Raw genomic sequence first — 13,382 nt, forward strand, 5'->3', positions numbered from 1 at the left:
AATCTAAATTCTAATTAAGAGATAGTCTTTTTTGACCCTGGAAAGAGGCTTTGAAGCATTTTAAGGCTCTGAAGAAACCAAGTTTGTCTCATAAAAAGGTAATGGTGAAGTTGTAACCAATAGCAAAATGTTTTTTTTTATTTAAAAACTGGGCATTGTTCCTAACATTTGCATCATACATTATTAAAGATAGCATAGATACTACAGAAAATCTATATAAACAGGGTGATCCAGAGTTGTGAGATGTGGAATTGAGTGGGAAGAGTCTGCTGCCTGAGAACAACCTAGGGAGAGCACTGAATTTAGAAAGGAAGACATGGGTTTAGGTTCTGGTTCTTCCCATACTATGTGATGTCATTACATCAGTCCCTAGAGTTTCTTTCATAATGCTTGTTTCATTCACCTTTTCATGAGGGGTAAGTGAAAGGGTCTTCATAAAAATACTTTGTGAAATAATTCACTTGTCAACAAAGTTGATGAAAGAGGTATGTATGGTCAGAGTACATGGCATGATGTAAATTTGTGTCAGAATTACTACAAAGATACTCATTTGTTTAAGAGGAATTTGAATTTAGAATTCTAAAGAATAGACTTTAAAAATAAAGCGGGGGGGGGGGGGGGAGTGGGGGGTGGGCAATGCTGAGGAGATGGCTCAGAGGTTAAGAGCACTGGCTGCTCTTCCAGAGGACTCTGGTTCAATTCCCAGCACCCACATGGTAGCTCACAACTGTCTAACTTCAACATACTCACACAGACATACATGCAGGCAAAACAACCAATGCACATAAAAAAATAAAAAGTAATCATTAAATAAAGCAAGCTTGGGGCTGGAGAAATGGCCCAGTGGTTATGTGCCCTTGTTGCTCTTGCAGAGGACCTGAGTTTGGTTCCCAACAGCCACATTTCTGGTCACAATGACCTATAATACTAGCTCCAGAAACCCTCTTGATGCCTGTTAGGGCACCTGCATACATGTGGCACACATATACAGACATTCTTACATATAAATATAAAAATTGTTTCAAAAGATTAAAAATAGGGGCTAGAGAGCAGGCTCAGTAGTTCAGATTCTGTACTGCTTTTTCAGAGATCCAAGCTCAATTTCCAGCACCCATTTAATCTGGTATACATGTACTATGGAATACTTAACCATGTAAGAGATGGTCTCAATGTCATAGTGACCCTCCAGCCACAGCCTCTCAAGAGCTGGGATCATAGAGGTGAGCCACTAATCTTTGGCTTGATATTGTAAGATTGCTTAAGATTTACCCATTGAGGAGACCTGAATGAAGGGTGCTGTCTTGACAACTTGTGCGTTTATCATTTCAAACACACAAAATTAAAAAGCCATAACTGAGCCGGGCGGTGGTGGCACAAGCCTTTAATTCCAGCACTTGGGAGGCAGAGGCAGGCAGATCCCTATGAGTTGGAGGCCAGCCTGGGCTACAGAGTGATTTCCAGGAAAGGCAAAAAGCCATAACTGTAGTGCTGTGAAGCTAATTTGGGGGCAGAGAGCAATTTTGAAAATTTGTGGATTTTCTTGGTTTTGGTTTTGGTTTTTTGTTAGATTTGATTTTTATTTTTGAGACCAGGTCTTTCTGTGTAGCCCTAGCTAACCTGGAACTCACTATGTGGACCAGGCCAACCTTCAGCGCATCAGATTCTGCCTCCCAGGTGCTGGGATTAATGGTGTGCACCACTACTCCTAACAATTTTGAAATATTTTAAGACAGTTGAATAAATCTGAATATGAATGATTGTAATTTTTCTTTTTGGCAATGATGTTGTTATTGGAGAATGTTCTTAAGGGCTACACATTGAATATTTGAAATAAAGCGTTTTTGTGTTTATAATTTCCAAAATTGACCTTAATTATGTCTGAGAATTAAGGCAAACACTGTCCAGATGAATGATAAGGGTATTCATTCCTTCAATTTTTTTGTACCGTTCGCTAATTTGAAAATTAAAATGTTTTCTACAATCTCCCAGGATTTTCTATTTGGCAGCTCTGGGTAGGTGAGTGTCTTACAAGAATGCCCCTGCCCTGCCCTGCCGGTTAATCCCAGCCCTCCAGAATCTCAACACTATTCGGAAATGCACCGAGGAGGAGGACCTCCTAGATTCCTAGAGAGATCGGCCTGTCGTCTGGGGAGCCGGAAGCCCTTCTCGAGGCACTTCCTGTCCGGTCATTGTTCTCTCCCCGCTTACTGCAGAGAAGCTCTGTGGTCTCATTCCGAGAAACTGGCGCTGGCGTGCTGGGCCACCGTGGTGAGCGTGTCGCGGCGGGCGGGGAGAGGGACAGGATCGCTCTGCACCGACCCATTGCCTCGAGGGCTCGGGAGGTAGCTCGGGGCGCCCCCCCTACCCGCCCGGGGGCCAGGCGCGGGGGTGGGTGGGGGCTGCCGCGGAGAGGGAGGAGGGAGGCCTGTCCAGATGGCTCGGCGCCTGCTGGGACGCGAGGCCCACGGGAGTCTGTTCAGAAGACTCAAAATAGACAACTTAGCATGTGCACATAGGGGAACGAAGTCTCAAAGGCTTTTCTGCTTGGGAAACTTAGCCCCATCACGGGGAGAATGATGATTGGCGCAGTGGTGAAAAGCGTGGCATTACTTGAAAATTCAGTGTGTACAATAAAGTTAACGTTGGAAAAATGAGTATTATTACTCCAGAAGCTGTAAAAGGGGATTTAGTAAAAATTAGCACCAGTTTTTAGTAACAGAAACAAAGAGGAATAGAACCAAGCAAACAAAAATCAATCTCCTTATATCCAGCTAAAACAAAGTAGATTATTTTTGACTCACACACACACACACACACACACACACACACACACTCATACACACTCTCGGTCAGCTTATCTGAGATATAAAGGTCCTGTTAATTAGTAGTTTTGTGCCTGACTTTACGTGGTGTTTTAGAAAGCAATTTGACAATATAAACCCTTAGGCTAGTGACCTCACAGTTCACTCTAAAGGAATAATGCAACAGGACAAAAGAATGATTTATACAGGAAACAGCTATTACCAAACTAAGCAGTAAAGCCCATGATTATTAAAGAAATGGTTGTAAACAGTACAGTTAAGTAAATTTAGAGTACTCTGTCAGAATGAGGCATATGTTTTATCTGTTCTATATATTGAAAGACTATTAAGGCTGTTGTGAAACACTAATTGAGTCAAGAATGGTTGTGGCTGAGATGTACCTCAGAGGTAAGAGCATTTGTCTAGGATGCATGATTCCCACTACTGCAACAACAGCAAGTGCAGTACGAAAGTGCACACATAGGGGACTAGGCTATACCCAGGCTGGTCACTAGTTACTCTGTGTTGATATTAGTGTATGTTAAAGACCCATTTAATTTTATGTATATAACCTTCAGAAAGACTGAAAATTACAGGTTATTGTGCAACAATTAAAAATAAGGATAGCCGGGCGGTGGTGGCGCACGCCTTTAATCCCAGCACTCGGGAGGCAGAGCCAGGCGGATCTCTGTGAGTTCGAGGCCAGCCTGGACTACCAAGTGAGTTCCAGGAAAGGCACAAAGCTACACAGAGAAACCCTGTCTCAAAAAAACCGGAAAAAAAAAAAAATAAGGATAAACATTGTTAACATGGATAATTTTGTTTTAAGACCAATATTTGGTCTTACAAACATTTGGAAGAGAAGTACAAAAATCAAACAAACAAAAAACCCTCAAAAATACTAGTAATTATACCCTTTGAGATAATCATTCTTTCCTCTTTTAGTAATAAATCTTTGTAATGTCCCTTGTTTAAAAAAATCAGTCCAGCCAGAGGTGGGGGCTGGCGCATGCCTTTAATCCCAGCACTCAGGAGGTAGAGGCAGGTAAATCTCTGTGAGTTTGAGGTCAGACTGGTCTACAGAGTGAGTTCCAGGACAGGCTCCAAAGTGACACAGAGAAATCCTGTCTCAGAAAACCAAAATAATAATAATAATGTTGATAATAGTAATATAATAAAAATCAGTCTAGGGGTTGGGGATTTAGCTTAGTGGCAGAGCCTTGGGTTTGGTCCTCAGCTCTGAAAGAAAAACAAAACAAAAACCAGTCTTATTCTAAAAATACATGTCCCCATTGGGGGGTGGTGGTGGTGCAAATTATAAGTAAAATAATTATCACTGGATTGAAATTTTCCCTAATTTTTCCAAATTTTTAAAGTTTTTACAGTTATTATATTAGTTCTTCCTCCTTTTCTTTCTTTCTTTCTTTGTTTCTTTTTTTTTTTTTTTTTTTTTGAGATAGCATCTCACTATGTAGCCCTGGATGGCCTATGTAGATGAGGCCTCTGCTTCCCAAGTGCTGTGATTAAAGGTGTGTACCATGGTCCACACCAGGCAAATTGTTAATTTTTTTTTTTTTTTTTTTTTTTTTTTTTTTTGGTTTTTCGAGACAGGGTTTCTCTGTGTAGCTTTGCGCCTTTCCTGGAACTCACTTGGTAGCCCAGGCTGGCCTCGAACTCACAGAGATCCGCCTGGCTCTGCCTCCCGAGTGCTGGAATTAAAGGCGTGCGCCACCACTGCCCGGCAAATTGTTAATTTTTAATCAAATAAAAAATGGTTTATATATCTCTTTTGTAATCATATATATATTTACAATCTACCCCTATCATTTGAAGGAGAACAGACCATTACTGTTCTACTGTGGCCACTAGCCAGGAGCTGGTAACATTAACTAATGGGCTGAGTGTTATCCATACAAAGCTATATTTGGTGTTAACTGTGTTTTCTGGTTTTGCAGGAACAGTACTCATCTTGGCACTGGGAAGAAACTCAGAAGCCTTGGAGACTTGAAGATTAGATAGGGTGTGGCCAATGTTGGGCATTCCTCAGCTATTCAAAGATTCCCCATTGAACAGAGAAGATGACTACAGAATTGAAAAAGACCATGGGCCGAGCCTCTTGGAGCCCAGTGAAGGTGAAAAAGGAAGAGGATGAGGATGAAAGTATAAGTCAGGCATCCGGTCAACAAGTGTACTCTGAGAATATCAAGGTGTGGGCCCCCGGGGAAGGTCCTTATTTAAGCATTGATGTATCAGAAGAGGAGGAAAAGGTAAATGATGATCTGGGGGAAAGGAAGAGAATTGCAGATCTCAAATAGTTTCAGAGGCACTCAAGTGCCAAACCCAGATTTTTTTTTTTTCCTGATGAGGGCTCTTACCCTTATTCCTTTGGAACATAGTGAGATGTTCCCTTCAATTGATGTGTTAGTACTGTTCTGTAAGTCTGTGGCTCCCAACCATTGCTGCATAGAACTTGGGGAGCTTTACAATATCTTGTTTCCCATATTATAGTCTGTTCTAATCAGACCAAGATTCTGAGGAATAAGACCTAGGTTTTTGTTTTTACAAACACTTCAAGTGAAGTGTTTCATTCAGGGTTTAACAGTTCTTTCCAGTGCTTTGCCATGGTTAAAGTCTGCCACCTGGGGTCTCCTTAAAGTGTAACATGGGTTTAGGAGTTCTGGAATGTTGCCACAGATACTGTTGATCTGTAACAAATAGCTCAGCCTGACTGAATTCCTGAGCCTCCTGCCTTCACTACCCATGTGCTGGGATTAAGGGAATCGATCACCACACTTTTGGCTTGCCTTTAGTGGTTTCAAACTCAGTCCAGTTTCATTCAAAAGTTTTCCCAGAGGTCTCTATGAGTGTATGATCAGAACCTTAGTTGTTTTGATCTTTGGGGCCCAGGAAATTCTGCTGAAAAATCTGTCCAAGTGCAGCCCTCAAACTCTCTGTTAATCAAGGATGACCTTAAAAGTCTGATCATCCTGCAGTGATTTCCCACAAGCTACGGTTACAGACCTGTGGCAACTCACCTAGTTTCTGTGGTGTAAGGCAAGCATTGTATCACTTGAGCTTCTTAAAGCCATGATCCCTACTTGTTTAAGCTAGGGCGCACTAACAGATTAGGATGTATGCTGTATAATTCAGTGAGTTAAAAATCAAAGTGGTAGGCTAGAGGTGGTGTTGTTGAATACCTTTGGTCCCAGCACTCGGGAAGCAGAGGCAGGCAGTTCTCTGAGTTCAAGGCCAGCCTGGTCTACAGAGTGAGTTCCAGGGCAGCCAGGGCTACAGAGAGAAACCCTGTCTCAAAAAACTTAAAAGAAAAGAAAAATCATCAAAGTGATAGCCTAGCTTCTCTACTCAGGTCTCCTAGGGAGTTGGGGAAGACTCCTACCCAGTTTTTGTGACCTCCAGGAATGTGTTCTCATCTGCAACACTGTAATCACAGTGTTTCAGTCTTCAGTCCCCTCATAAACTATGCCCACTTGTTTCTAGGGTCAGAAAATGTTCTGGGACATGGCAGTGGTCCTAAAAGCAACACAGGAGGCTGCTGCTGCTGCACCCCTTGGAAGCTACTCATTACCAGGGACTCTGGCCAAGAGTGAAATCCTGGAGCATCATGGGAACCCAGCCCTGCTAGGTAAAGTTCAGCTCCCTGATCTCAGTCACATTAAAATGTGTGGGTGAGTGGTTTTCCTTCTTAAATTACATAGTATGGAAAGAGCTGCCCATATGGTTGCCACAGTGAGTAGCTTTTTTTATATCTAAAGACCAAAGAGGTAAATTCTAAATTTCACTTTTTAATCATGCTCATTCCTTGCACTTTTCATGTCTCTGCACATGTATAAACCCATGTGCTGTGGGATGTTCTGTATGTCACATGTGTTGCTGATTAGTCAATAAATAAAACACTGATTGGCCATTGGCTAGGCAGGAAGTATGGGCGGGACGAGGAGAATAAAGCTGGGAAGTGGAAGGCTGAGTCAGAGAGACACTGCCAGCCGCCACGATGAGAAACAGCATGTGAAGATGCCTGTAAGCCACGAGCCACGTGGCAAGGTATAGATTAATGGAAATGGATTAATTTAAGCTGTAAGAACAGTTAGCAAGAAGCCTGCCATGGCCATACAGTTTGTAACCAATATAAGTCTCTGTGTTTACTTGGTCGGGTCTGAGGCTGTGGGACTGGCAGGTGAGAGAGATTTGTCCTGACTGTGGGCCAGGCAGGAAAAGTCTAGCTACACCCATGTCTTCATGTGTTTTGTGGTTATTTATAAGTTGCAAATGAAGTATAGTATGCTCTGTATTTTTTGTTTTTGTTTTCTTTTTTGAGATGGTCTCATATCCCAGCCTGGCCCTAAACGCTCTATATAGTCAAGATTGACCTTGAATTTTGAATTTCTAATCCTGCTTTCATCTTCCAAGTGCTAGGATTACAAGCATGTGCCACCATGCCTAGTGTATGAGTGCCGGGGATTAGAATCAAGGCTTCGTACATGCTAGGCAAGCACTTTACCAATTGAGTTATATCCTCAGTCTTAAGTGTCTTTTTTTTTTGAAAGACTTCTAAAGAAAAGAAAAAATCTTGAGCTGGAGAGATGGTTCAGCAGTTAGTAACATTGGCTTCACTTCCAGAGGACTGGGGTTCAATTCCCAGCACCCACACAGTCTGTCTGTGTGAAACTGTCTGTATGTCCAGTTTCAGTGGATCAGACAGTTATACAGAAATACGTGCAGGCCAAACACCAATGCACATAAAATAAAATCATTAAAAAAATACCTTTAGGGCTAGTGATATAGCTCAACAGGTAAAGATGCCTGATGATCTAAGTTCCATCCCAGCGACCCACATAATGGAAAAGAAAAGCACTATTTTGACTCCCCAAAATTGACCTCTGACCTCTATATGTGCATTTTGGCATGATACCTCCATCCCCCAATAAATGTAATTTAAAAATTCTTAAAAGATACCTTTAGCTTGGTATCATGGCCTTTAATCCCAGCCCTCTGGAGGCAAAGGCAGTTGGATTTCTCTTAGTTTGAGGCCAGCCTAGTCTACATAGCTGGTCTAGACCAGCCAGGGTTACATAGTAAGACCCTGTCTCAAAACAAACAAAAAATGCCTTCTACATGTGAGGAGTTATAACAGATCATTAGTATGAAAAATGATTTAAAGATTTAAAAAATTAATTCAGGGCTATCAGATGGCTTAGTGGTAAAGGCAGTCATTGCCAGGCTTGTTGACCTGAGTTCACTCTCAAGGGATCAAACATGGTAGAAGGATAGAACCAACTTCCAAGTTGTTCTCTGATCTCCATATGCACACTGTTTTTTAAAATGGGGGTGGGGTGGGGTAATTCAAATATATAGAAATTTAAAAAAAAAAATCCAAAAAGAAGATGGAAGTGTTCAGCTTTACTGATTGAAAGAGACATCACAGACTGAAAACAGTAATATGTTATCCTCACTTAATTAAATCATTTATTATTATTGTTTTTGCTTATTTGGTTTGGTTTGTTGATTTGATTTGTTTTGAGACAGGGTCTCTCTGCATAGCCCTGACTGTCCTGAAACTCATTATGTAGACCAGGCTGGCCTTGAAGTCACAGAGATCCACCTGCCTCTGCCTTCCAGAGTGCTGGGATTAAAGGTTTGTGCCACTATACTTGGCCCATGAAATCAGTCTTGATTGGCTGTGAAGAATCCTGCTTGTGCAGAAGTGACCTGTAAATGAGGGTCAGGAATATGTTTCAATAGGTCAGAAATGTCTCAGTGGGTAGCTGGGGAGGTGGGATTATATGATTCATATCTCAAGAGTACAAAAACCAGCTCAGAGGGCCAACAACATAGATTTCAAATGTTTTTTGTTTGTTTGTTTGTTTGTTTTTTGGACTTTTGAGCCAGTGTCTCATGTAGTCCAGACTGGCCTTGAACTTAGGAACTTCATGCCTCTACCTCCTAGATGTTAGGATCACAGATGAATACTGTCATACCCACCGGAGATTTTTTTCTGATTAAATTTTATTTATTTATTTACTGTGTATATGTGTGTGTGCATCCACACCACAATGCACATATAGAGGTTAGAGGACAGTTTTGTGGAGTCAGTTCTGCCCTTCCACTTTCACATGGGTACTAGGGTTGGGTAGCGAGGAGTTGTACCAGCTAAGCCATCATACAGATTCCAAATCCCTTTGAAAAAGTGAAATGGGTTAGGTTTATAGTTCAAAACGTAGAGAGCATATTTAACAAATGTGAGGACTTTCATTCAATTCTCTGCACCAAGAAAAAAGAGTGAAAGGAAAAAAGATATTGATATAAAAACTGAATGGGGCTCTGGATGTAGTTTGGTGATACAATGTTTACTTGGCATTGTTAAGTCCCAAGTCCTTTGGAAGAGCAGTGTTCTTAACTGCTGTGCCATCTCTCCAGCCTTAGTGGGTTGTTTTTTTGTTTTTGTTTTTTTGTTTTTTTAGGTAAGCAGTCTCTCTGTTTAACCCCAACTGTCCTGGAACTTGCTGTAGACCAGGCTAGCCTCAGACTCACAGCAGTTTTCCTACCTCTGCTATCCAAGTGCTGGGATTACAGGTGTATGTCCCCATGCCCAGATTTTATCCTTCCTTTGCTATCGAGTATCCTCACACACACACACAAACCTAAGTTGGATAGGGATTTTCCATAATGAACTGGTCAGCTCAAGAGAAAAAGGTTAAGTTGAGGCAGGGCTAGTATCCTCATAACTAGTCACAGTTGTGAGACTTGTCTTTAGGTTACCAGGAGTGTTGTCTAGAGCTTGGGCCTGTTACTCTGAACTAAGTGTTTGTTGTTGTTGACAGATAAAAGGAGGGAAAAGTTTCTTTTATCTTCAGATAACAGAGGTTTCAGTTCACTGTAGTTTGTGCAGAACATGATAGCAGAATTACGTGGAAAATGAGATTGCTTACTTCATGATGAACAGGGACCAGGACCTCAAGTTTCCATAACTTTCCCCAAAAGCACTACTAGCTAGGGGTCAGTCATTGAGCACATGGCTTTATAGGTGACACTCATATTGGAATGTAGAACCTGGTGAAAGGGAATGTGTGGCAGGGCACAGACATAGCAGAGGAATATAGAATGGTGTGGTGTCCCCTCTATGATGAGGTCCGTTTGGAAAGATAAGAGTTATTTATTCTGACCTTGATGAGCCTGTTCTTTTTTTAGGCCAGAGAAAACTAACATTTTTATTTTCTGTTTCTTAATACAGGTACTGAAACCAAGAACCTACAGTTACTGGTTCCTAAAACAGAGATATGTGATGAAGCAGAAAAGCACCCCATGATTTTCGGAAGAATCCAGAAAGGTGACCTTCAAGGACCTGAGCTAGGAGAATCTTATGAAAAGGGAAATGTGTTAAAAAGGCAGAAAATAAAGAGGGAAAAAAGAGATATAAGAAAAGTAACTATGAAAGACTGTCCATTGTCTGAAAGCTTCAGAGAAGATGAAGACCAGAAATCTAGGAAGTCTAAGAGGAAATATAGCCTTAGTTCTGGTCCAGCTAAAAATCAGAAAATACAGCCTGGGCAAAAGCCTTTTACATGTAGTGAGTGTGGGAAAGGCTTTAGTCAGAGTGCAAACCTTGTTGTGCATCAACGAATCCACACTGGGGAGAAACCCTTTGAGTGTCATGAGTGTGGGAAGGCCTTCATTCAGAGTGCAAACCTTGTTGTGCATCAGAGGATCCACACTGGACAAAAACCCTATGTTTGTGCAAAGTGTGGGAAGGCTTTCACTCAGAGTTCTAATCTGACTGTACATCAGAAAATTCACTCCTTAGAAAAAACCTTTAAGTGTGGTGAATGTGAGAAAGCCTTCAGTTACAGTTCACAACTTGCTCGGCACCAGAAAGTCCATATAACTGAAAAATGCTATGAATGCAATGAATGTGGAAAAACATTTACTAGAAGCTCTAACCTCATTGTCCATCAGAGGATCCACACTGGGGAGAAGCCTTTCGCCTGTAATGATTGTGGCAAAGCCTTTACTCAGAGTGCAAATCTTATTGTGCATCAGCGAAGCCATACTGGTGAGAAGCCATATGAGTGTAAAGACTGTGGGAAAGCCTTTAGTTGTTTTTCTCACCTTATTGTGCATCAGAGAATTCACACTGCAGAGAAACCTTATGACTGCAGTGAATGTGGAAAAGCCTTCAGTCAACTCTCTTGCCTTATTGTCCACCAGAGAATTCACAGTGGAGATCTCCCTTATGTGTGTAATGAGTGTGGGAAGGCCTTCACTTGTAGCTCATACCTACTCATTCATCAAAGAATCCATAATGGGGAAAAACCTTATACGTGTAATGAATGTGGTAAGGCCTTCAGACAGAGGTCGAGCCTCACTGTCCACCAGCGAACCCACACGGGGGAGAAGCCCTATGAATGTGCAAAGTGTGGTGCAGCTTTCATTTCTAACTCACACCTCATGCGACACCACAGAACCCATCTTGTTGAGTAGCAAGGAAGAGAATATTTCCCTGCTGTTGGTCATAGCCTACTGCTCCCAATAGTAGGCACCTCTGTTCTGCTTTATTCTCCCTTTGGTAAAACAAAGCCTATACCCTTTAAAGTTACTTTTCTGGAAGGGAAAGTAACACAAGCATTTCAGAGGCTAATTTAAAGAAAATAAAACTTAAACATCTAAAAGCCAAGAACTTTGTTTTAACTGTAGCTTAAGCAGTCATGTTTGCTGAAATGGAGTGGGGCTTTTTTTTTCCTATTCATATATTCACTGGTCCCAATCCAGCTAAGCTTCTGAGATTAGATGAAATCATGCACTGTGGATGGCGTGGGAGCAGATGGATCGTGGCTTTTATAGGAATGGGTCCTGATGAATATATATGTAATGAGCTTATTTGGGGAAAAGTTTTTGTTCAGTACTCCTTTTTTAAAATTATGAACTAATTGAGCAATAAGCAAGTTTTCCTGGCTGTATTCTGGAGCTTTTAACTTCATGTCTGTCTAGTATTCTGAATGAAGCAATAACTAGTTAAGTAATCACCTGACCTAGCATTCACCAACTCAGCTGTGGACATTCCAGAAGCTTTCCCATCACCAAAGTCTTTAAAAAAAAAAAGAAAAAGAAAAAGAAAACCAAGCCTTTAACAAGCTGCTTCTTTGAAGTGACAGGAAGTAGAAAACAGCCTTTTCCCTTATTGTCTGTACCTCCCAAACCTTGACATTGCAAAGTTCTAGGACCACTTACATGTCTGTTCTGAGTATTCCCTTATCTAAATGGCCAGGTGGTTAGGGACTGATGGAGACACCAAATTCCAGCAACTTTGATTTACTAAGATTGAGAACTGTCAGTAAACAGCTCCGCTTCTTAAATTCCTATAATATTTCTTTGGGTAAGGTGCTACTAACATTCTCCAGTAAGGAGACATGCCCAGGTTGTCTCTGATATCATTCTCCCTATGCCCAGCAAGTTTCAGTGGGTTTCATCCTCACATTCTGGATGGCATGTAGAAAAAGTAGTGGAAAAATTCTAGTTCTGAGAACAAAACAATGAGGGAGGAGGCACAATGTGATTCCTATGATTTTAATTTGGTTTTTGAGGATTTTAAAGGTTATTAGGATGTGAGGACTTCGAATGAAGAAACTGGCTAAGATAAATTTTTTTTTTTTTGAGCTGAGGATCAAACCCAGGGCCTTGTGCTTGCTAGGCAAGTGCTTTACCACTGAGCTAAATCCACAACCCTAGATAAAATTTTAATTACTACAAAAAAAAAACATTTTTTTATTACTATTGAGCCTTGATCCCTGGGAATATGATTTATAAAAGTATGCAGCAAGTAGTTTCTATAATATTGCCTTGTATTTAGATTGGTCTTTGTTGTGTACCTGCCTGTGTAGGAACATGGTACCTGGCAGTTCTCTCTTGCCTTCTCATAGATTTTTGCAACACTCAAAAGGGATTTATCATGTACTTGAGAGATCTGTCTAATGCAAGGCCAAAAAACAAAAAACAGCCTGTTCCAAATCCAGGATCAGTGCTTGCATAGCCAGATACTATTCCTGTTGGACTTAAGGATGATCCTAAGGAAGGTATGGACGTGGAAGCTTTAGGTGATAGACATTGTGGCATGCCTTAGGGATCTGACTGAAATTTGGGCAGTCTCACTTTTGAGACTGTCCACTATGTTCTGATGTCTCTGAGCATGCATTCAAGAGCATCTGTTGCTAATTCTCAGCTTGGTGGTAAGTATATGCAACTCCTATGCAAAAGTCTAGACACTTGCCTCGTTTATATAAGATTAATCACATAAGGTCTTCTAGCTTAAAGGTCAACTTCACATGAAGTAAGCTTACTATTTCCTCAACTTTTTAATTTTCTTAGTAGTCTTTGTTAAAGTATATGTAACTTTCCGGGTTTCACACTATTCATAGAGACACAAGAATTCAAAAATAGAAATCAAGAATGCTCAGGCCATGTGGTGGCACATTCATTAAATTCCAGCACTCAGGAGGCGGAGGCAGATGGATCTCTTGAGTTCAAGACCACCCTTGTCTACAGAGTGAGTTCCAGGACAGCCAGGATTGC

The 13,382-nt window shown here is 41.2% G+C and overlaps 2 protein-coding genes across 8 annotated transcripts in view; one reads left to right on the forward strand and one right to left on the reverse strand.

Annotated features, from left to right (window-relative positions):
* Kiaa1143 (KIAA1143 ortholog) overlaps nucleotides 1–13,382 on the reverse strand; it is a 59,090-nt gene that overhangs the window by 8,604 nt on the left and 37,104 nt on the right. The window lies entirely within an intron of this gene.
* Nucleotides 2,157–11,485, forward strand: Znf35 (zinc finger protein 35). Of its 4 annotated transcripts, none has more exons than XM_059268984.1 (4): nucleotides 2,157–2,342; nucleotides 4,757–5,068; nucleotides 6,300–6,444; nucleotides 10,051–11,485. In XM_059268984.1, exons 2-4 carry the CDS (start codon nucleotides 4,880–4,882, stop codon nucleotides 11,295–11,297), a joined length of 1,581 nt encoding a protein of 526 aa, XP_059124967.1. In that variant the 5' UTR covers nucleotides 2,157–2,342; nucleotides 4,757–4,879; the 3' UTR covers nucleotides 11,298–11,485. The 4 variants fall into 4 exon arrangements, with proteins under 4 accessions (XP_059124967.1, XP_059124970.1, XP_059124969.1 ...); XM_059268987.1 differs by having other exon boundaries at nucleotides 4,757–4,933; XM_059268986.1 differs by having other exon boundaries at nucleotides 2,185–2,268.

Source organism: Peromyscus eremicus, chromosome 7, assembly GCF_949786415.1.
Source record: "Peromyscus eremicus chromosome 7, PerEre_H2_v1, whole genome shotgun sequence".
Lineage (NCBI taxonomy): Eukaryota > Metazoa > Chordata > Mammalia > Rodentia > Cricetidae > Peromyscus > Peromyscus eremicus.

Bases quoted from the DNA above. Each gene is read 5' to 3' on its own strand.
- Znf35 (XM_059268984.1), top strand. From the start codon at position 4,880: ATGACTACAGAATTGAAAAAGACCATGGGCCGAGCCTCTTGGAGCCCA. The intron at 5,069-6,299 runs GTAAATGATGAT...ACTTGTTTCTAG, and splicing joins TATCAGAAGAGGAGGAAAAG to GGTCAGAAAATGTTCTGGGA. The intron at 6,445-10,050 runs GTAAAGTTCAGC...TTCTTAATACAG, and splicing joins TGGGAACCCAGCCCTGCTAG to GTACTGAAACCAAGAACCTA.